At 44.0% G+C, this 20,421-nt stretch overlaps 3 protein-coding genes and 2 long non-coding RNA genes across 7 annotated transcripts; 2 read left to right on the forward strand and 3 right to left on the reverse strand.

Annotated features, from left to right (window-relative positions):
• Nucleotides 1–2,675: 2,675 nt before the first annotated feature.
• LOC120695422 (transmembrane emp24 domain-containing protein p24beta2-like) lies at nt 2,676–4,548 on the reverse strand (the record flags this gene model as incomplete). Its single annotated transcript, XM_039978677.1, has 5 exons — nt 2,676–2,990; nt 3,436–3,543; nt 3,638–3,824; nt 3,977–4,207; nt 4,351–4,548. Coding segments are annotated over 5 exons (831 nt in total), but the record flags the coding sequence as incomplete, so codon positions are not given.
• A 384-nt stretch (nt 4,549–4,932) lies between these two features.
• On the reverse strand, nt 4,933–7,386 carry LOC120695806 (60S ribosomal protein L7a-2). The gene is made up of 7 exons (XM_039979040.1): nt 7,183–7,386; nt 6,877–6,924; nt 6,580–6,781; nt 5,761–5,930; nt 5,520–5,648; nt 5,336–5,428; nt 4,933–5,254 (listed from the first exon to the last, which is right to left on the reverse strand). The coding sequence occupies exons 1-7, from the start codon at nt 7,183–7,185 to the stop codon at nt 5,123–5,125; spliced, it is 777 nt and encodes a 258-aa protein (XP_039834974.1). The 5' UTR covers nt 7,186–7,386; the 3' UTR covers nt 4,933–5,122.
• Nucleotides 7,387–8,496: 1,110 nt separating this feature from the next.
• LOC120695807 lies at nt 8,497–11,800 on the forward strand. Of its 2 annotated transcripts, XR_005683905.1 has the most exons (5): nt 8,497–9,091; nt 9,177–9,316; nt 10,160–10,219; nt 11,099–11,272; nt 11,504–11,800. It is a non-coding gene; the product is annotated as an uncharacterized LOC120695807 (long non-coding RNA). The 2 variants fall into 2 exon arrangements; XR_005683904.1 differs by lacking the exon at nt 11,504–11,800 and having other exon boundaries at nt 8,499–9,091; nt 11,099–11,410.
• A 2,746-nt stretch (nt 11,801–14,546) lies between these two features.
• LOC120695808 (indole-3-acetic acid-induced protein ARG7-like) lies at nt 14,547–15,339 on the reverse strand. Its single transcript, XM_039979042.1, has one exon. The coding sequence runs from the start codon at nt 15,220–15,222 to the stop codon at nt 14,794–14,796; it is 429 nt and encodes a 142-aa protein (XP_039834976.1). The 5' UTR covers nt 15,223–15,339; the 3' UTR covers nt 14,547–14,793.
• A 1,285-nt stretch (nt 15,340–16,624) lies between these two features.
• On the forward strand, nt 16,625–20,119 carry LOC120695809. Of its 2 annotated transcripts, none has more exons than XR_005683907.1 (3): nt 16,625–17,000; nt 17,085–17,224; nt 17,874–20,119. It is a non-coding gene; the product is annotated as an uncharacterized LOC120695809 (long non-coding RNA). The 2 variants fall into 2 exon arrangements; XR_005683906.1 differs by having other exon boundaries at nt 16,625–16,847.
• Nucleotides 20,120–20,421: the final 302 nt, after the last annotated feature.

Below are 20,421 nucleotides of genomic sequence, written 5' to 3' on the forward strand. Positions count from 1 at the left end.
AAGACACGTGATGGTGGAACGAGGACGTCCAGAGGGCTATTAAGGAGAAGAAAGAGTGTTATAAGCGTTTATTTCTTGATAGGAGTGCAGATAATATAGAGAAGTACAGGGTGGCAAAGAAGATCGCAAAGCGAGCTATGAGTGAGACGAAGGGTCGGGCTTATGAGGATATGTACCAACGACTGAATACAAAGGAAGGAGAGAAAGACATCTATAGGATGGCGAGGGTGCGTGAGAGAAAGACGAGGGGCTTCAACCAGGTTAAGTGCATTAAGGACGATATGGATCAACTCTTGGTGAAGGAGGGTGAAATCAGACTTAGATGACAAGAGTATTTTGACAGACTGTATAATGGGGATAATGAGAATACAACTTTTCAGCTGGACGACTCTTTTGATGACACCAACAGGCGCTTTGTGAGGAGGATTCAAGAATCTGAGGTCAAAGAGGCGTTGAAAAGGATGAAAGGAGGTAAGGCGACAGGCCCTGATGGTATTCCAGTCGAGGTGTGGAGGTGCCTAGGTGATATAGCTATAGTTTGGCTAACAAAAATTTTCAACCGTATTTTTTGGTCGAATAAGATGCCTGAAGAGTGGAGAAGGAGTATATTGGTGCCGATCTACAAGAACAAAGGGGATATTCAAAGCTGCACCAACTACCGGGGAATTAAGTTGATGAGCCATACTATGAAGCTATGGGAGAGAGTTATTGAGCATCGTTTGAGAGGGATGACGCGGGTCACTATGAACCAGTTTGGTTTCATGCCTGGAAGGTCAACCATAGACGCAATTTTCCTAATAAGACATGTCATGGAGCGGTATAGAGAGCAGAAGAAGGACCTACACATGGTTTTCACTGACTTGGAGAAGGCTTATGACAAGATATCACGGAATGTGATGTGGTGGGCTTTGGATAGGCATAAAGTCCCAACAAAGTATGTGGCTCTCATTAGGGACATGTACAATAATGTAATGACTAGGGTTCGAACAAGTGATGGTGACACAGATGACTTTCCGATTAAGATAGGACTACATCAAGGATCAGCTTTGAGCTCGTATCTTTTTGCTCTAGTGATGGATGAGGTCACAAGAGACATACAAGGTGATATTCCTTGGTGTATGCTTTTTGCTGATGATGTCGTGTTAGTTGATGAAAGCCGTGCGGGAGTGAATAGGAAGCTGGAGTTGTGGCGGCAAATGCTAGAGTCCAAAGGTTTTAAACTTAGCAGGACTAAAACTGAGTATATGAGGTGTGACTTCGGCGCCACTCATGAGGAGGGAGATGTTAGTTTGGAAGGCCAAGTAGTGCCCAAGAGGGATACCTTTCGATATTTGGGATCGATGCTACAGAGAGATGGAGATATTGATGAGGATGTTAGTCATAGAATCAAAGCGGGATGGATGAAGTGGCGCCAAGCATCTGGCGTCCTTTGTGACAAGAGGGTACCTCAGAAGTTAAAAGACAAGTTTTATAGAACGACGATTAGACCAGCAATATTGTATGGTGCGGAATGTTGGCCTATAAAAAGACGGCACGTCCAACAATTAAGTGTTGCAGAAATGCGCATATTGCGTTGGATTTGTGGGCATATATGAATCGAGTTCGAAATGATGATATATGTGATAGGCTAGGGATAGCACCAATTGAAGAAAAGCTTATCCAACACCGGCTGAGATGGTTTGGACATGTCCAACGGAGACCGCCAGAGGCACCAGTGCATAGTGGTATCCTAAAGCACGACGGTAATATGAGGAGAGGCAGGGGCCGGCCGAAGTTGACATGGGAAGAAACAATTAGAAGAGACTTGAAAGACTGGAGTATACCTAGAGATTTGTTCTTGGATAGGAGTGCTTGGAAAGCCGCAATTCACGTGACAGAACCATAAATAATGATCTTTGTTGGGTTTCAACTATAGCCTACCCCAATTTGCTTGGGATTAAAAGGTTTTGTTGATGTTGATGTTGATGTTGTATTGCACCACTTTTCACTTCACCATGGATTGAGATAGGACCCACAAGCACAACTTTTCCACCCCTCCTTCCTCGTTCCTCCCCTCTCTCTCCTCTAGCACCAGGTGCTAGAACTTGCCACCGGTGCTAGGAGATACTAGTATAGCACCCCCACTCCAATGTAGGACGCTTCAACTTTTCTTTTCTCTCTCTTTCTAGCACCACCTTAGCTACAACATTGGAGCTTCTCTAAGAGCAACTCCAGCAGTAATTTCTAAATTAGATCCTCTAAATGTTAAATGGGGTTGCCTCTATTTATTAGAGACTTCTGAATTTGTTTTAACTCCAGCAATAATCCTCAATTCCAATATATAATAGAGGGCTCCCTAGAGACCCCTAGGAATGGACGGTGGAGGAGGAATTTTGGAGACCTTCCCAAAATAGAAGGTGAAGTAGAGGGTTTGGTGGAGTGTATTTTTTGTAGCTTAACCCTCTAAATTTGGGATAGAGAGCTGTTTAGAAGGTATGCTGGAGTTGCTCTAACCTAACTGCTTTCATATATAGTTTTCATTCACAAAGCTAACTGTTTTATTGCATGTCCTTTATTCGCCCGTTCTTCAAAGAAAGATCAGTATTCTTTGACATTGATGGGTTCAAACGTATCTGAAAATTGCACTCACCGTGAAGCGCCTAGCAACAATGCACAGATCGAAAGATAGAGACGAATTTTTGTTTGAAATGGGATGTTAAAAAATTTAATGCTTCACTGCACTTTGTCGAGTGAATTACATAGTTCTGGAACAAAATTCATGAACAATTGAACAGTATGTACCCAATCTTGCAATGATACAATGCGATATGGACATTCTGTTTTGCTGACAGCAAAAGGAGAGCTGCTACCACAGAATTAGACCCTAGAACTCCCCAGCTTACGCTAGAAGAGGCGGCGCATTAGGTAGACCTGCACAACACTGGCTGCAACTAGGCCAGCTGATTCAATGAGTGCCTTGTGAACTGCCCTCCTGCTCATGTTCTCGTTTACTGCATCATGGTATGGAAGGAAAGAAATTGCACTTTTAGCAAAATTCATGCTTAGCTGATAATAATGTCAAATTTGCGCCAGAAGAAATCATGGAAAATAGTAAATGCAAAATGGGTCAGCATTCTCCATCATGAGAAGGGCACTGAACTACTAGGGTTTACACAAAGTATATCATTGCGAAGCATTCTCATGTTGATGTTATTTATTACTGGAGTGTTCTAATTCTGAAAATTGAGAGCCAGAAATCCCTCCCCAACTTCTTATACTGTACTGACTAGCTGAACATGTCTTTTTTCTTTTTGCTTTCAGAGAAATTGCATCTTATTTTATATTCAATTGACTGCAATTCTGAACCAATATTTACAATGGGGAGATGATAAAATAATTACAACGGATTAGTATTCAGATAAGAGAGCATGATAGGAGCCACAGCCAGGAACTTACATATTGCTTGGCGGTCAGTTTGGGCCTCTAACCAGTGCTGTTCGAACTGGATGTTGTAGAGGGCCTCATCCAACTTCGCAATTTGTTCAAACAAAGGGCCAAAATGCTCTGCATTGTTGGAGAAGAGAAGGAATTTATCCCTAACATAGTAACATGTTGCCTGTTTGAGTAACTGAAGGAGACAATGGAAACTCAATCGTACCATCTTTGGCATGCTGGTCAAAATATGAAAAATGGCCAATATGCACATCGAAGTCCACCGTTTCATGATATGGTGACTTATTAGTGAAGCAGAAGCGATGGACACCTCGCTTGTGAACTATGAATTCGAACTTATCGCTAATCTTGTCACGACAATCATGGATTTGATCACCTCTAGGATCTTTAATCTGTCATAAATCAAGACTGAATCAGCTATACAGTGGATATGCTTATACAATAATAAATGCCTTAATTTGCACAACGATAATGAATTGTTTCTGTAATGCTCTCAAAAGTCAAAACAAGAATCATGGACGAGAAGAGAAAGCTGAGGCCGTACCACAAGATCCACGCCGTCCTGGGTGTAATGCCACGGCGTCTCCGCCTTGATGACGACGAAGGACACGTGGACGGTGTCCCCTTCGTAGTCGTCGTTGTGGGAGAAGCACTCCTCCCTGTCGATCACGAAGCGGATGGCCGCGGCACCGCGCAGGAGAGCCACGAGGCACAAGGGCCAAGAGCACCCCCGATCCGAGGCTCCTCCTCCTGACAACCCCCATCGCCCGGCCTCCTGGCAGAAAAGAAAAAACACAGAGCAGTGAGCCAGTGACGGATTAGGCCGTGAACAATGAGAATCCAAGCACTACGGAAATGGCGGCGTAAAACATTCTGCAGAGCTGAACGCGACGCGGGGCAGGCGGGCGCTCTCCTTACCAGCTGAAGAAGAAGGAAGCCAACCAACCCCAAGTCCGAGAGGACGCCGGCGAGAGGTAGTGCGGCTGTGGTGGATGGGAGGAGGCCTGGATCTGGACGGAGGCGGGTTCGGAGCTGGCCTTGAACTCTGTCAGGGAAATCAACCTCTGCCCCCGTCTCCTTCACGGAGCTCCTCCTTGTAAGTGACTCGCGAGATCGGGATTAGAGAGCACGGGACCTTGTCTTTTCGTTGGGCTAATGGCTTCTCCATCCGGGCCTTGTGGACGAGCCCGGCGTCTCCAGAGGGGTCCACGTGCACTTACCAACACCTGACCCACTAGCAAATTGACACGTGGGCCCTAAAAACAAGTATGCAACTGTCATCTAGGCCAAAAGTTAGTGATAAACACTTCAAAAATTGGTTTGCACTTGATGTCTAGTCAAGCCATTTCTGCATGCACGCAACAGCACCGGCAAGAACATGGAATAATATCGCCAGCAACAGCGTGAATGACCTCAGTAAACCTCAGCAATGAAGAGTTCTCAGAAAACAATTTTCGCTCAGCAATGCAGCGTGAATTGTCATCAGTAAACCTCAGCACATGATACGAGACTTCGAGGCTCAAAACATCTCATAAACACTGTAAACTCTTGTCTTGCAAAGTTTCTAGACATGGTCTGGCGAATGAAAACATGTGAAACTAGATTCAGAAACCACAATACGAGTGCACAATGCTCATCAGCTTTTCCGGGTCGGCACAGGAACTACAGACGGGACTCAGAATAAGATAATCTAGGTCATCCGCTGGGCGGCCTCCTTGGCGAGCAGCTTTTCCCTGGCCTTGGTCTTGGCCTGCGACTTGGAGCCCATGATGCCACCTCCCCACTTCTTCCTGACCTCGTCAAACTTGTCGTTGAAGTTTGCCTGGAGTACAATTTAATTCATTTTAAGAGGGATCATAACCACACAATACCAATCAGACCACAATATGCCATTCTTTCATACCTTAATAGCCTCCAAGATCTTGCTGAACTCAAGCTTGTCCTCGTTCTTGACAGTGGTAAGGCACAGCACGGATGCGGTCTTCTTGTGAACAATCTGTGCACCATTATTTGTACAGTTTCAGCATTCATTTTCAGACAACCATTGATCATGTAATCAAGCTCAATTTACAGTGTAGAAAACATACCGATCCAAGGCGAGCCTTTCCTTTAACAATGCAGTAAGGGACCTCCATCTTCCTGCACAGGGCTGGAAGCCACACAACAAGCTCAATCGGATCCACATCATGGGCGATGACAACAAGCTGGGCCTTGTTCTGGAGGAAAAAAAATTCAAATCAGCAGTGTCAATATTTGTTGCCATGAGTGTGTTACCCTTCATTAGCAAGTTGTTAAGTAAAACAGAGAAGCGATGTCTTACACTCTTACCTGCTCAATGAGGTAGGTCACATGGTTAAGGCCATACTTCACGACAATTGGTTTCTTAGCCTCAACGGTTTTCCCTTCATTCTCAGCCTGAGCCCTCTTCAAAAGTCTCTCCTTCTTGGCAGCCTTGTCCTCAGGGCGGTACTTCAGAAGCATCTTAAACAAGTTGGTAGCTGCAAACATACATTCACATATATTATCAACTACATATTTTACAGTGAAAAAATAGATAGATAGCTAAAACAGAACAAACAAAGCAAACATCAAACAACAATAGCAAGTCGAGAAGACATAATGCCAGGACCAGATAATGTTCATGCATTGCAGCAACCACCAGCTAAAACAGTAACATTCCTGTTTTATAGTTTTTCAGTAGCTTCTATGAGAAAAATATGGCGTTTGATCATTCTCACAGGCAAGATTAGACATGCTACCACACATTCCTAATATGGAAAAGCACATATATGTTTCAGTGGTGCCAAGGTCTAAACAAACACCACTGGCAGGCACATAAACATGTCAAGACTCTATGTGCCAATCGAGAAATCAAGACAAACAAGCATGATATATAATGATAAACGGTATTACACGAATTCAACAACTGTATTGCCATCATGTGGACAAGATCATCCACTGATTAATGCACGTATCAACTCAGTTAGTTACCATTTACCAATCAGTTGTTCATATGACAATGTACCTGGTCCTACATCTATTCGAGACAGGCAAGCAAGACGGGGATATACTTCTAGTGAATTCAGACATTGAACATCCTATGTCCAGCTGACCTCTATAAACAAGAGGGGGGAATGCTGTGTATACCGAGGTTCTTGTCGAGGGTACGGGTAAACTGGTTGAGCGCCGGCGGCACCTTGAGGCGCTGCTTGAGGATACGGCGCTGGCGCTGGATGCGCACGACCTTGGGCCACTTGACGAACCGGTGCAGGTCCTTCTTGGGCGGAAGCGCACCGCCGATACCGAACTGCTTCGGCCTCTTCTCAAAGAGCGGGTTGGTAATCTTCTCCTACACCAAGCCAAACACAACCAAATCAGTCCACTATATCCAGCAGTGGCACCTTACACATCTCGAGAAAGAACGTGGTGGGGCGCAGCACATACTGTTTTCTTCTTGGCCGGCACCGGCGCCTTGCCACCTCGCTTCGGGGCCTGCAGATTTGTGGTTCAAGGTCTTAGCACATTGCATCAATCATACACAGATTTCAGCAAGAAATCAACCGAAAATTACAACTACATCATGCGCCCCCCCCCCAAGATCCACGAAACCAGATTGAAGCATCACAAATTTAGGGAAAAGAGGTTGGCGTTTCCTTCAGGAAACCACAGGGTTTTCCTTCAGGAAAAGAAGTTCAGACGGCGGGAATCGGAAGGTAAGGGGGGGCGGATCAACGGCGAGACCGCACGTACCATTTCGCCGGAGTGGAGCTTGGCGTTCCGAACGGGAGACGACGGCGACGCGGGGGGGAGGGGGGGAGGCGGCGAGTGGGCGCTTGGACGCGGAGAGGTGGTTCTATAAAGGATGTCTCGCGCCGAGTTGGACGCTCCTTGGCCGTCAGATGCCGGGTGGCGCCGCGAGCGGGGCGGTCTCAGCCGTCCGGTGCAGGGATTAGGGTTTAGGCGATGCACACTTGGGCCGCGGCCGAGGGATAGGTGGCTGGGCTTATATGGGCTGGGCCGTTTGTTCGAGTGGTCCGTGGAGTGTGGTAGTAATTCTTGTTCGAGCCCACTTTTGATACTTTTCAAATGAACCCTCGTAGGTACTACTATTGCTCATGCACCCCTATCAATGCTTGGGCAGCTGCGCCACCACTTTCAGTTAAGCGATTTTCTGAGTATGTTCAAAGTTGCCCTAAAAAAAAAGAGTATGTTCAAAGTTCAAATACCTCTATTCAGTGCTTGATGTGCCGTTTTTTTTTTCATTTCACTATTTTGTGTGTTAAATAAATAAGCCTAAAAAAATCAAATAGTGGTCCGTGAAAACTGCACTTGTGACCTTAATGGCTCTGTTGATCTCCTCCATGCTTATGTATGTTGACTTTGTGGTTCAGACACTACATTGACATGTCTCTCCCTAAGAAACTATGTAGACATGTATATTCTTTTACTTCATTAGAGGTCTATCTTAGAAGCAAATATTATAGTTGTGCCTTTCTCGTTTCAAACGACCCTGTTTCGAATTGCCCATTCAACTTCTGCAACTTTTCCAAAAAGAAATAGTAATGCAAGATGTGCGCATTATTTGTGAAGCTGCTTTAAGCACTCACAAGTTGGATTATGTGTCCTTCACTCTTACCAAAAGCTCTTTTTACTTAGTCTTCCTCCAGCTTTTCAGATGGAGCTCTAGCTAACGAGACAAGATGGCTCCAAGCATCCAACTTTTGACTCTAGAGGAGTGAACGATAAAAAAAAAAGGGGCATGGAGACTACCACATCTTAATTTTAAGCTGATTCCTTCTCATTGGCGGTCCAAGTGTTCCAAAAGCTGATGGGTAATTATTTAAGCATATATTGTATCAAGGTTCCCATATATCTCTAAATACGATTCCTGCACCAAAAGGTGCCCAGCCAGCGTGGCCACATCAGCGCGGCTCGCCTCAGCCGTCGGATCGGGCATGACTGGTCTAGATCGTGCGAGCCATGGCCATTTTTCAAAAGACCCCTCAAATTTTTGCAAAATCAAAACGCACTTCAACGGCGTCTTTTCGTTTCGTCTGCCGTCCTGTCGCCGCGCCGGCCGCCAGGCGCTGGCCCTCGCTTTCGCCCCGCGCCGAGCGCCACACCTGGCTCTCTCTCCGCGCGGCCCATAGAGATGTGGGTAGAGGGCCGAGCGTCAGGCGCCGGCCCCTCTTCTTCCCCGCGCCGGGGGAGACCGCTCGCCAGCATGCGCGGCCGAGGGCAGGGTGCGGCGACGCCGACTGAGGACGGGCAGCCGAGGTTGGGGGCTGGATCCGCGGAAGGAGAGGCAAGCATGAACGGGTAGCCGCTTTTGAAGGCAGGGTGCAGCGGCCGCCATGGTCGCAGGCGGATGCCACACAACGGACAGCCGCACAGGCAAACGCGGAAGCCGGGCCGGCGGCCGAAGTAGGCGTGGCATCATCCTCCCCTCTCTCCACGGATCCGGTTGAGCCGGGCGGCGCAGCCGGCGGGGGCCACCAACTCCACGCGCGCGTAGCGGCCGGCAGATTCAAGTGTCGCTTGAAGTGAGCGGCAACCGGCGGGAGCGAGAAGCTCCAAGCGCCTGCCGAAGCATTGCTCGGAGTAGGCGTCAGCCGGCAGGAGCAACCGAGCAAGCGACTTCGCCCGGCGTCCGGTGAAGGTATGTTGTAACTGTTGCACTGCCGCGCTGCTCGCCTTGCGCTCTCGCTGCTCCTAACCACTGCAAGCCACGGATTGACGGATAGGCCCTCTTCGCTCGGCTTCCTGGCACAGTTTCGTGGAAGCATGGGACGCTGCTCTTCCGCACGCGGCAGAATTTCTCAGCCTTTGGCGCACTGCGTACCGCTGTTCATCGCCCACAGCCGTAAGAGATTATGCCCATCAGGTACGCACAATGTCTGAAGGACTAGCCTATGTTGCCTTGTTCTTCGCATATGAAAGCTGCCCTTTTTTCTGTGTTGGTTCAATCTATTTGGACTTATTTGCGACAGCATAGTCAGTAAATGGATGAGTTGCTGCAGAAGCAACAAAAGATCAGGAACCGTGTCTTTCATACATGGTAAAACTGGAGAGGAATTAGGAAGCACATCCCTAAGCTAATTACAAAATTAACCCCTCAATAGTAATACTCTATATATCAAATGCAGAACAAACTAAATGGGAGCTGTGCATAGATATACGTATAAATTGTTTTAGTACATCACTTTGTTTTTGCAGTTGCATTAAGCTAAAATTTGAACTTAATCTTCTGCATATTTAACCAAATATTTGACCACAAACAGGCAGCAGTCTAATACTGTCAACTATAATTCAGATACCAGTCTCTCTATTTAACTGAACCAAATGCAGTTCACTGTGACAACAAAGGGCTCTGTATTTTTTAATAGTTATTAAATGATAATCCTGAAAGAGTGTTATCTGTACTCAATCATAGTTCTGCTTTCATGCCTTATAGTCTATAGATGGGATTTGCGTTCTTAATAATTTTAAAATTTAGATGGAAACATGTTCTGCCTAACATAAATAACATGATCGAGGCTATACTTTTGACAGGCACACCATCTTATGTGATCTAAGTAACAAAGAATTGTGTGCCTTTGTAGTTAAATTCATTAGTTCAATTATTTTGGTGTCACCAGTGATCAAATCTAATCTTTGCTCGCAATCTTAAACATAAAGCAAGTCATTTCAGCTCCCAACTAAAACTATATGCTTGTTCTCGATGCAGAGTGAGAGATATTACACAAGTGATGCTGCAAAATCTGCATAAACCTTTGGTTTGCATAAGGTTTGTACTATAACTCAAGGCTTCCCTCACTTTTGCTTGGAACTAAAAAGAACAAACAGGCAGGATTTCAATCTTTTAGAATTTGAGAAAAGCACTTGTCAAGAGTACCCTTAACAATCGACGTCTCCCATCTCTTCAGGATTAAGCAATTTATCTATCTATTATGGAAACTGCAACATAATAGTATATCTGCCAGATTTTCCTTGGCATCTACAGACAACAATCTGCATAAACCTTTGGTATGCACACAGCCAAAACCCTGTATTCTTTTTCTTCAACCAGAATATGAGCTTACAATAGCAGCATCATTGCAAATGCTGCACACTATCGCAGATGAGGACACATTTGCCTCTGGCCCCTCATTCACCATGATGTCACATACAATGATTGAGTAAACAATGTTTCAGCAAAACAAATGTAGGATGATGGGCACTGACAAGTACCATTTATTTTGAATGCCTCGCATTTCTTTTGGAAATCTTGATTGACATCATTCTTGAATGGTTTGGAAGCACCAACCCAAGTTGAAATTATGAAATTTTTACACATGGGACCTTGCTTGTTATTTTCTTCCAGAATCATTACAATCTCTGATGGAAATTTCAACCTCCCCGCCACTCGACCAAATGTTTAGAGAAATTATTGTGGTTTCTCTTAAATGTCAACATTAGCATATTTATAGGTCAGTTGAAAAAACTTTCCTTATGGAAATACGAAAATTAGCAAAAAGGCAGTGCTAAAATGACTTCTTGATATCCACCATGTGCCTTTCAGTCTAAACCTCTATCCATATTTGAATTTTTTGCATGATCTGGTCTGAATTATACTCTCTCATACAACATGCTATGATGTAATATGTTCTTTCAAAACTTCATGTAGGATAAGGTCGTTGTGACAACTGAGTATACAGATAGCACATGCACATCAGAATCTTCTCAGGATGCAGCAGGAATACAAAGATTTGGTACAGAATCATTACAATCTCTGATGGAAATTTCAACCTCCCTGACACTGTGCACCTGATCGACCGAATGTTTAAGAGGAATTCTTGAGGTTTCTACTAAATGTAAACATTAGTATATTTGTAGGCCAGTTGAAATAACTTTCTTTATGGAAATACGAAAATTAGCAATAAGGCAGTGCTAAATGACTTGTTGATATCCAGCATGTGCCTTTCAGTCTAAACCTCTATCCATATTTGAATTTTTTGCATGCTCTGATCTGAATTATACTATCTCATACAACATGATATGATGTAATATGTTCTTCCAAAACTTCATGTAGGCCAAGGTCCTTGTGACAACTGAGTATAGTGAAAACACATCAGAATCTTCTCAGGGTGCTGCAGGAATACAAAGACTTGGCAGTACATCTAAAGACCATGTGAATAAATTAGAGATTAGAAGTAGCAATAATGGAACATTTTTTAGAGTTAATTACCTTTATTCAAATTTCAGGGTATCCCTGATCTGAAACTTGCAGAAGAGGCAGCGGATTATCTTAGGCACAATTTTGAACTGCTCTTCACTGTACATACTCATGTACCGCCTTGGCTTCTATGACTACATTTCAATTTTATGTTAGATATTCATAGTTTCAGAAAATATAATTCTCTCATAAGACTCATAAGGGCTATCTCCAACAAGCTACCCATACCACTACCCAAACCCAAAATGGGTGGTGTATAGTGAAAACACATCCTCCAACAGAGTACCCAAAGCAAGTAGGCATTTTGCGTACGAGGAGAGAGGAGAGGCAAATATGCGTCGTCCTACCCCACCACCCAAACCTGCGCCATCGTCCATGGTGGGCCCATGAGTGCGAGGCGGATGGAGAGTCCGGCGGTGGTGAGGGCATAGGCCCCGGCAGCGGCATCGAAGGTACCTGGGGTCGTGGGAGCCGACGGGCGCGCAGGGGAGGGAGCTCGCCGGCCGGAGTTGAGCTGATCCTCCTATTCATCCGGCGAGGCGGGGCCTGACGACGACCACGAGGCGGAGAGGGAGACGCAGGGGCGGCGAGATCCGGTCCGGCCGGGGCGGACGGAGGCGCACAGGGCGACAGGGGACCTGCCTGGGCAACGGAGTTCGACGGGGGCGGCGGGGGATCTGCTGGAGACGAACGGCCTCGTTTGCGTCCACTGTTGGAGAAGGAAGACTATGGGTCACGTACCCTTTCGCTCAGCGCGACCCAAACTGGTGAATGCGTCTCCGGTTTGGGTCCGGACTGTTGGAGACAGTCTAAGACCTCACACGACTTCTATATGACTACCAACGAAGTTTTGATGCATTGTTACATTGATTCTTTACATAGGCACAAATTATGCTCAATACATACTATGCCATAGAAGCTTACATTATTTGTCCATTTTTTTTTAGATGAAGAATATTATTGGCAAATGGTACCTGTGGAGAATCGCAGCTGTAATGCCACTATAGCCCAATTTGTTGAAATATATAGTCCGCACAGTTCATAGCTACAATTAGTATGCTAAATAGACTAATGTTCTAAACAGTTGTCATTGATTTGTTCCTGCATTTGTCTTAAGCTTTGCAAAATAGTGATTCCCCTCATCATACCATTATTTGCTGTTACGTGGACTTTTCTTTTAGAGAGGCATGTGCTAGGAAATATATACATATTCAACAACCACATGATGGCAACCATGCTAAGATGACTCCTGACTGTGGCCCAATGGTTGGCGCATAAATTTTAAAAGAGCACTCAAAAGTGAGGAGAGTAAACAACTCATTACATATAACTCCTTTTGAGTTAGGCAACATTGTGTTTGACTCAAAAAGGAACATTGTGATAAGATTTCCAAATATTCCATTTTTGCCCTACTATGCGTTATTTAATTAGAACAAATTATAAATACATTCTTTAAATTCATCCAAAGGCATACAAATTAATCAAAAGTGATCGAAGAGGTCTTCATGCCCAAACCCACTGAAATGATACGTCTTCAAATTAAAAAAGTGTCCAGCATAAAGGTTGCTCGAAATTCCAAAACCTACAACTTCGCTAAAAAGCAAATTTAGAAATCCAAAGCTCTGGTAAATCACCCATTGAACCTATAAATGGAACACTAAAATGTCTTCAAATAAAAAAGTGTTCGATACAAAAGCTGCTCAAAATTCAAAATGCTTCTACAGTTCGTTTGTAAAAATATTTATACATCGCACGTGAAAAAAGATAGTGTACCACGGGTACATCCACTGGCCACTCGCGGCAAAGCCGCGAGCTTTTCTAGTATGTGTAGTATTCTCCTATCTTGATGTAGTCAAACATGTCTCTTAGAAGTGACTGGTTCAAAGAAATAGTATTTTTCTTGTACATTAAACATCTGTATAGCTAATGCCCCTGGCTTCTCCATATTATTAGGAGATTGAGCCACAAATTTGACAAAATAGGTTATTGTATTACATGTATTAAAGGTTTCAAGGACAATTTACTGAAATGGCAGTTGTATGCTTTATTTGCGTTGTCTTTGGGTGTTCAAAGAATGCCAGTATGTTCTTTAATCATGTAAATATGATACAGTAAATGGTTCAACTGATCGGTTGCAAGTTATCATTTTTGGAACAACTCTGAAGTTTAGAGGCAGCAATCAGTTTGTAGCACCTTTTCCTTATTTATTTTTCTTATACAGCGATGAACTGATGCTCTACGAATTTTCTGTGCATCGTCGTAGAATGGGTCAAATAAAATCAGAACTGATTATCTTATCAGAGTGCAGCAACCCAGCTTGGTCAACAGGGTCTAGAGTTGCAAATCTTGTATGGAAAGTGTGGCTCATCAGGTGTTGTTCACTGGATACTGAATTCTGGGAGCTGAGCCGTTCTGTCAATTCAATCTTTACCCGTTATGCATCGCCAGCAGGTACATACGCAGAGATGACCTTGAATTCTTTTGCTCTCTAAACACTATACATCAAAGTAACCTAAGGTTTAATATTGGCTCCTTTTTTCTATGAGAAAATATCATTTGATTTGACAAATTGATGTCAATACTGCAACTATGCTCTTCAGGAAGTTGCATTCCTACTTGTGATCTGGTAACAAAGCAGTAAAATGAACTACGGAAACTCTAGATTCTTGGAATGTTCAATACTCCTATTTGTGAACAAGTCTTGTCAGAATGATTGTGTCATGCATGTACCTGTTACTATGTTCTGCTCACTTGTTGAACCTAGGTATGCTGCTACCTGGATGTACTATTTGTAATCAGGGGAATTTTCCCCTGACCCTTGTACTCTCCATTGTTTTGAAGCCATTCTTGATCCCTTTAAAAAAAGAACTATCATTGCATCATGTGAGGGCAACAAACAAAACATCATGCCATCAACACATCTAGATCATCAGAGCACATGACATTTTTTTTGTCCGTCTCACAATGAGAATATGCTCAACAAAAAACTCGAGCTCAAGAACTCGTCGACTACTAGGATGCCCGAGCCACCTCTTGGCGGTTGGCATCTACATGATCTGCACACGATTGCCATCAGTATTCAGTACACACATAGAGGGAGATCGGGTGCAGATCTCGGCGAGATCGAGCACCCGTCGCCGCCCAAGCTACGACCGGCCGACGAGGAGCTGCCGGCCGGGGGCGAGCAGCCGGTACGCGGAGTGGCCCCTGACGAGGCCGCACCTCGCCACGGCCGCCGCCGCCGCCGCCGCCTCGCCAGCAGCAGCCTCCTCCTCCTCCTCGATCCGCTCCAGCACCCGCACGAAGGCGTCGGCGTCGCAGGGCAGCGCGAGCGGGCCCGCGGTCGCGTACCCGAACGCCTCCTCGGCCTCCTCCAGCAGCGCCCGGAACAGCGGGTGGTTGACGCGCTCCGTCCGGACCGCGAAGCGCTGCCGCCCCGCGCCGACGCACACCGTGAAGCAGCCCTCCGGCGCCGGCGGCTGCTTGCTCCGCCGCGCGCTCCGGCACCGGCCCAGCGTCTTGGTGATGAGCCCCGGCTTCCTCGCTTTCTCCGCGGCCAGCTTCTTCTCAGCCATGGCGGCGGACACGTCGCCGCGGGGTGATGAAGGCGTGCGTGGACGAAGTGGAAGTATGGGCGATGCTGATTGGTAGAGGCTTATGGTGAAATCAAGCTTAGTGGTCAAGAATGAGGAGGTGAGAGGAATATATATAGGAGAGAAGATGGTTAGTGAATCTAGAGAAAGGGTCTTGATCAAGAGGCTGTTTTAACATAACATTATAGGAGGTGATGAGAGAGAGAGGCTATGCAATTTTGTACACAATAATTGCACATATAGAATTACACACTTGTAGCAGTACACTCATATAGTACAATTGTTAGGGTACGGTTTGGCAGTTGCGGAGGGCAAACAAAACAAACTGGAGCGATGGGCCAGGGATGCTCCATGCACGCGTGACCTCATGCATGGCCGACCTCATGAGGGGGCCAGTTCATGGCGTCATTTTTTTGCAATAATGCAGTAGATTAGCGGCAACTCCCTCTCTGACCTGCGTGCATGATTGCGATCAGTTTGGAGGTGTCAAGCTGCCCAACCACAAGGGTTGTTTAGCTCATCCTGATTAGCTCTGCTCCTCCCTAATGCAACGAACGCTCCATAACGTCAGCCTTCTCGGTACTCGCCGCATTTAATTTGTTTGTTTTATGGTGTCCGTCTAGCTAGTCCGCGGGCGTCACGAGAGAGCAGTCCAGGGTTTGACACCTGGACCCAAGATCATCCAGCCATGATTTTTGAAACCCCTTCATCAATCTGTTTGTTTGGCTGTCGTGTAAACTCTTTTCCGAACATTTGAGCTGCACTTCCACTGGAAAGGTTGCAATGGGTTTTGGCAGCGTCATGGTCGTACGACGTACCATGTTAGGGTCCAAGAGAAAAGACAGAGCAGCAAGGTCTGATGGAACGAACTCCATGTTCAGGCAATCGGTTACGCAGACACTTGTACCTACTGCATCGTGTCATCTGCACATTGGGCGACGCCTTTTCTTGGTAAGGCGATGAACCAGACTTTCGTATAGTTCCGTAACTCCTTTGCAGAACAATCCGCACCAATCATACCCTACTTTACGTGTACAGCCAATGAGCCAACCCCATCTCCGGCATGAGCTCCAAACAGGTTAGACAGGTTTAGAGCGTACAGGATGGCTCTTGTCTTGACACCTTGTTCATGTTGCGTTTTTGGAACTAGAAGTTGTTATTTTTTTTGAATTATTATAATTCTAATAAAGACTTCTTGATCCTAATAGCTACTAAAAATGGGGACCTATATATTCATCAGAATTGATTTTTGGTAAAGACTACACTCCAACGGACCGTACGATAGACCTTCTGCGCGGCCTCTCGTCATCCATCCCCACCATCGAACAACCACATATATAAAAAAGATTATTTCCACTCACGGCGTAAGCTTCCATACTCCAAAGGTCACATGCCGTTACTTCCAGACTCCAAAGGTCATCATTTCACCTCCTCCCTTTTCTGACTCTCTCTCTCTCTAGGTTAGCCTGTCCATCTCTCCTCTCTCTCACTCAGGTGCCCTCTCCCCCTCTCACTCAGGTGCCCTTTAGCCATTCTCGTTAGATCCGGCAAATTTACATCGTGGGAAGCGTAGATCGGAGGTGGAGATTCAAGGGGCGTACACGGAGGTGATATTATCCCACTGTTCCCATGGATTTCTTCGATGCTCTTCTGTTTTTCCATCGCTATGCGAACGGATTTTTGGGGGTTTTCTCTATGGATTTTTTCGGCAGAGATGTTGTGAGATCCAGTTGTTGGTAGAGGAGCCGATGCACGCGAATGTGAGCAACAATTTGTACAGGAGCGCTGTGTTTGCGTTCGGAATCTATTTGATTTGGCTGATTATTTTTTCTGTTTTTTGGTAGAGGGAGAAACCCAAATCAAGTAGGGAGGAAGAGGCCCCCTATGAACGCAGGCGAGTCTCCATTCCATCATCCTGGTACCAGGGCGCCGACGATGCCATGGCGAGTTGAGGGGACTTCAAGGAGTGCCGATCTGCTTCCTAGTAAGCACTCGTGAAGTGATCTCCTCTCGCTTACTCCCACTTTTCTCTCCCCCTCTCATGAGACCATATCGTCCATGAAGAACTACTGCAAGGAGAAATATGATGTGGCGGGAGTAAGCAATTCATAGTACATGTGCTTTTTATTTGTTCTTCATGTTTCTTAGTGGAAAATGATTTGTGACTGGACAAATAGAATACTAGCTGTCTATTCTTGTTTAATAACCTCCACCTATAGTTGTCTATTGGTTTCTGGAATGAAAACTTTTTACATTAGACTTAATATCTTGTTTGTATGTCATATTTCTCATACATAAGGTAGAAGTATTATTCAGTAAACTCGCAAATCCTGACGCTGTCTAAAATAAGAAACCGTTGCAGATATTTATGGTTAATGTTTTTTTACATGCTCTATAATAAAAATGAAGTCTCCTATTACCTAGGCATACATAATATATTAAGTTCATCTATAATGCCCTTTTTGTCCCTAACATTAGCTGTTGTGTTCAAACTTTTTGGTGGATCAGCATAGCAGCTGTAGCTTTGTTAGCTAGGCATGCATACACGGGTTATATGTTTTCTAGAAATTATAGTTTTTCCGTCAAGTAATTTTATAACAACGGATAAGCAATTATAGTTTTTCTGCTCCCAGGTTGAAGATGCTAGGGGGACAAGTCTGGATAGTAGAGTATGGCTCTCCACATCCGGTTTGGCGTCCTGCTTAAGTATGTTGTTTCACCTGTAGGCAACTTATACTAAATCGACAAGCAATCTATCTTATCATAGTTTAACATTTTTGTTCTTCTAATTTAGTATTTTTGTGTTCCGATGATGATAGGTATTTCTAATGAATTCAATTTACTTTGCTCTCTCACTTATCCTAAGTTACTTTTTGAGTCCATTATATCTTTTGAAACTAGCAAATAGTATCCTGGTATTAATTAAGCAATTCCTCATTTTTTTAGTTTTTGTTTTTCTGCTCAATGACTTGAATGCTTCTCTTCTGTTTTAATAGGCACATCCACTATTTTTCAATCTATAGTGATCTGTAGTGCACCACAAAACCCAGTAACGCCTAATGCGTTAGCCTGCATAAGTTAAAAGGAATAAATTTGTCAGGAATGATTTTTTGTTAGCTCTATTAAGTCTGTATTTGTAATTGTTTGGCAAAATTTCAACATGTGTTTAGTCGTTACTAAAAATTATCAGGCAGCATTATGAACGGCTGTTTTTTAGTTCTTTTCCTCCAAAATATGGTTTTTGATTGATATCATTCCTTGCTTTTATGACTGACTTTTAATCCTTTTCAGTAATTTATAGCATAACCATGAGATATTTCTTTTGTGTGTTCTCTGTTAGTTTTGTTCCGATGTTTCTCTCACCAATACATAGTTGATGTTCATATCATAGTTGTAAGTTAGGCAAAATGATATAATTCATCAGGCAGTAATATGCTATTAAATTAGGTAAATGAATATACTTTAGTAGGCAATAATATGGTCGTGAAATATCAATAATACATGTGTGTTCTACATCGATTCTATGTTATCAATAATACAACTTTGTGGTTGAGCTCGGCGATGGGGGAGAAGCTGGACGAGCTACTGCGGCGCGAGGATAACCGGGCTCTGCTCAAGGGTTTTGAGGACACTCGAGCACTGCGTGGACTGCGCTCACCGACATCGAGCGCCAGGAGGCTGAAGCGCGCTTGGCCCGCAAGGAGGTTCACCGCCTTGAGAAGCGTCACGACGAGATATGTTGCTATTCACGTGACACATTTGCTATCTAGCCTGCTCGATGTTTTGCAAGTTCAGCTATTCGACATTTTGCCTGACGAATCCTATGCCGTGATGGCTCGCTTACCGTAGAGCAACCTCTCCTTGTCCTGTCATGGTGCTATACAGACCCCCACAACCAAGTGTTGTAGCTCTGGTTATATACACGCCGCTAGTCAGTACTTTTCAAGTCAATAATATTTTTGTCAAATAGTAGAAGTATTTTTAGTAGTATTTCATTGCTTTCCAGTAGGCAAATACATCAAATGCTAGAAGCATTTCAGTACTTTCTAGTAGGCAAATACATCAAATATTTGAAATAATTTCAGAACTAGGCAATAATATTGGTAGAAATTGGGCAATAATATTGTTCTTGATAGGCAATAATATGGGTTACAATAGGTATTTTGTTCTGCAAAAGGTTACATGCGACTTTTGCATGCTTAGCTGCAGAAGTTGATGAATCATCATACGGCAACTAATGTAGCAGAAAGTATAGCAGTATGGATAGTTGTTGCGTATGTAGGAGCAACTGCATTAGCACAAATTGTTGTGCTTGCGTCACAGCTGCAACAACATAATTAGATGCTAAATCAACAAGCAAATTATTCAATCTAGTGTTATGTCTATCATTGTCTAAAATCTGACGTTCACAATTCTCATTTTGTGATTGTACATGTTCATTATGCATTTTATGTGTATGTCTGGAAAGCATTTTATGTTATATTTAGAAGCAACAATATGATCTGTGTTACGCAATATTATGGTCCTTTGGGATAATAATTTGCTTCTGGTTTAGGAAATAAGGCGCTTCTAAAGCTAGCACAGTTTATTTGATCATACATATGCTTTTTTTGTTGCCTCCAGAACTTTTTTAACATGCATTTTAGCACATGCATTTAACATGCATTTTTTTAGTCATGTGCAGCGAAGCTAAAGTCAAGCATAAGCAGGTGTATCTATTGGTTACATGATGAACAATATTATTGTATTATTGTGAATCTATTTTATTTGCTTGTATAATTATTCTAATTTGCTTTGGATCAATCTGTTTTATTTGCTTGTACATTTGTTTTAAATTGCTTCGGAGTTTATTATGATATGCTTTCAACCTTTAACAAAAGTGCTTTTGGAACTGTATGAGAAAATTATCATCGAAACATATTGAAGTGAGATCTTATTTTGATCTTTTTGTTGGGGGCAACGCAATGGTGCAATCGGATTTTAATTTTGACACTCAGTTGTAAAATTACCGCTTTTTTAAATCTAAGATTGATTTTGTATGTGTTGATGTCATCTATTTTGTCTTTATCATGCTTAGTAGTTGCGCATCATGTTTAGTAGTTGCGCTTTGCAGAGAAGTGGAGCGGGTAGCAACTTTTTCAATTTTTTTCCAAAAAGAAAAAAGATAGATCGCATTGCACT

Source organism: Panicum virgatum, chromosome 2K (assembly GCF_016808335.1).
Source record: "Panicum virgatum strain AP13 chromosome 2K, P.virgatum_v5, whole genome shotgun sequence".
Taxonomy (NCBI): domain Eukaryota; kingdom Viridiplantae; phylum Streptophyta; class Magnoliopsida; order Poales; family Poaceae; genus Panicum; species Panicum virgatum.

Coding starts and splice junctions, on each gene's coding strand:
- LOC120695806 (XM_039979040.1), bottom strand. Junction 5,931..6,579: donor TACCCTCGACAAGAACCTCG/GTATACACAGCA, acceptor GTATGTTTGCAG/CTACCAACTTGTTTAAGATG. Junction 5,429..5,519: donor GAAAGGCTCGCCTTGGATCG/GTATGTTTTCTA, acceptor AATGGTGCACAG/ATTGTTCACAAGAAGACCGC.
- LOC120695808 (XM_039979042.1), bottom strand. CDS start 15,222: ATGGCTGAGAAGAAGCTGGCCGCGGAGAAAGCGAGGAAGCCGGGGCTC.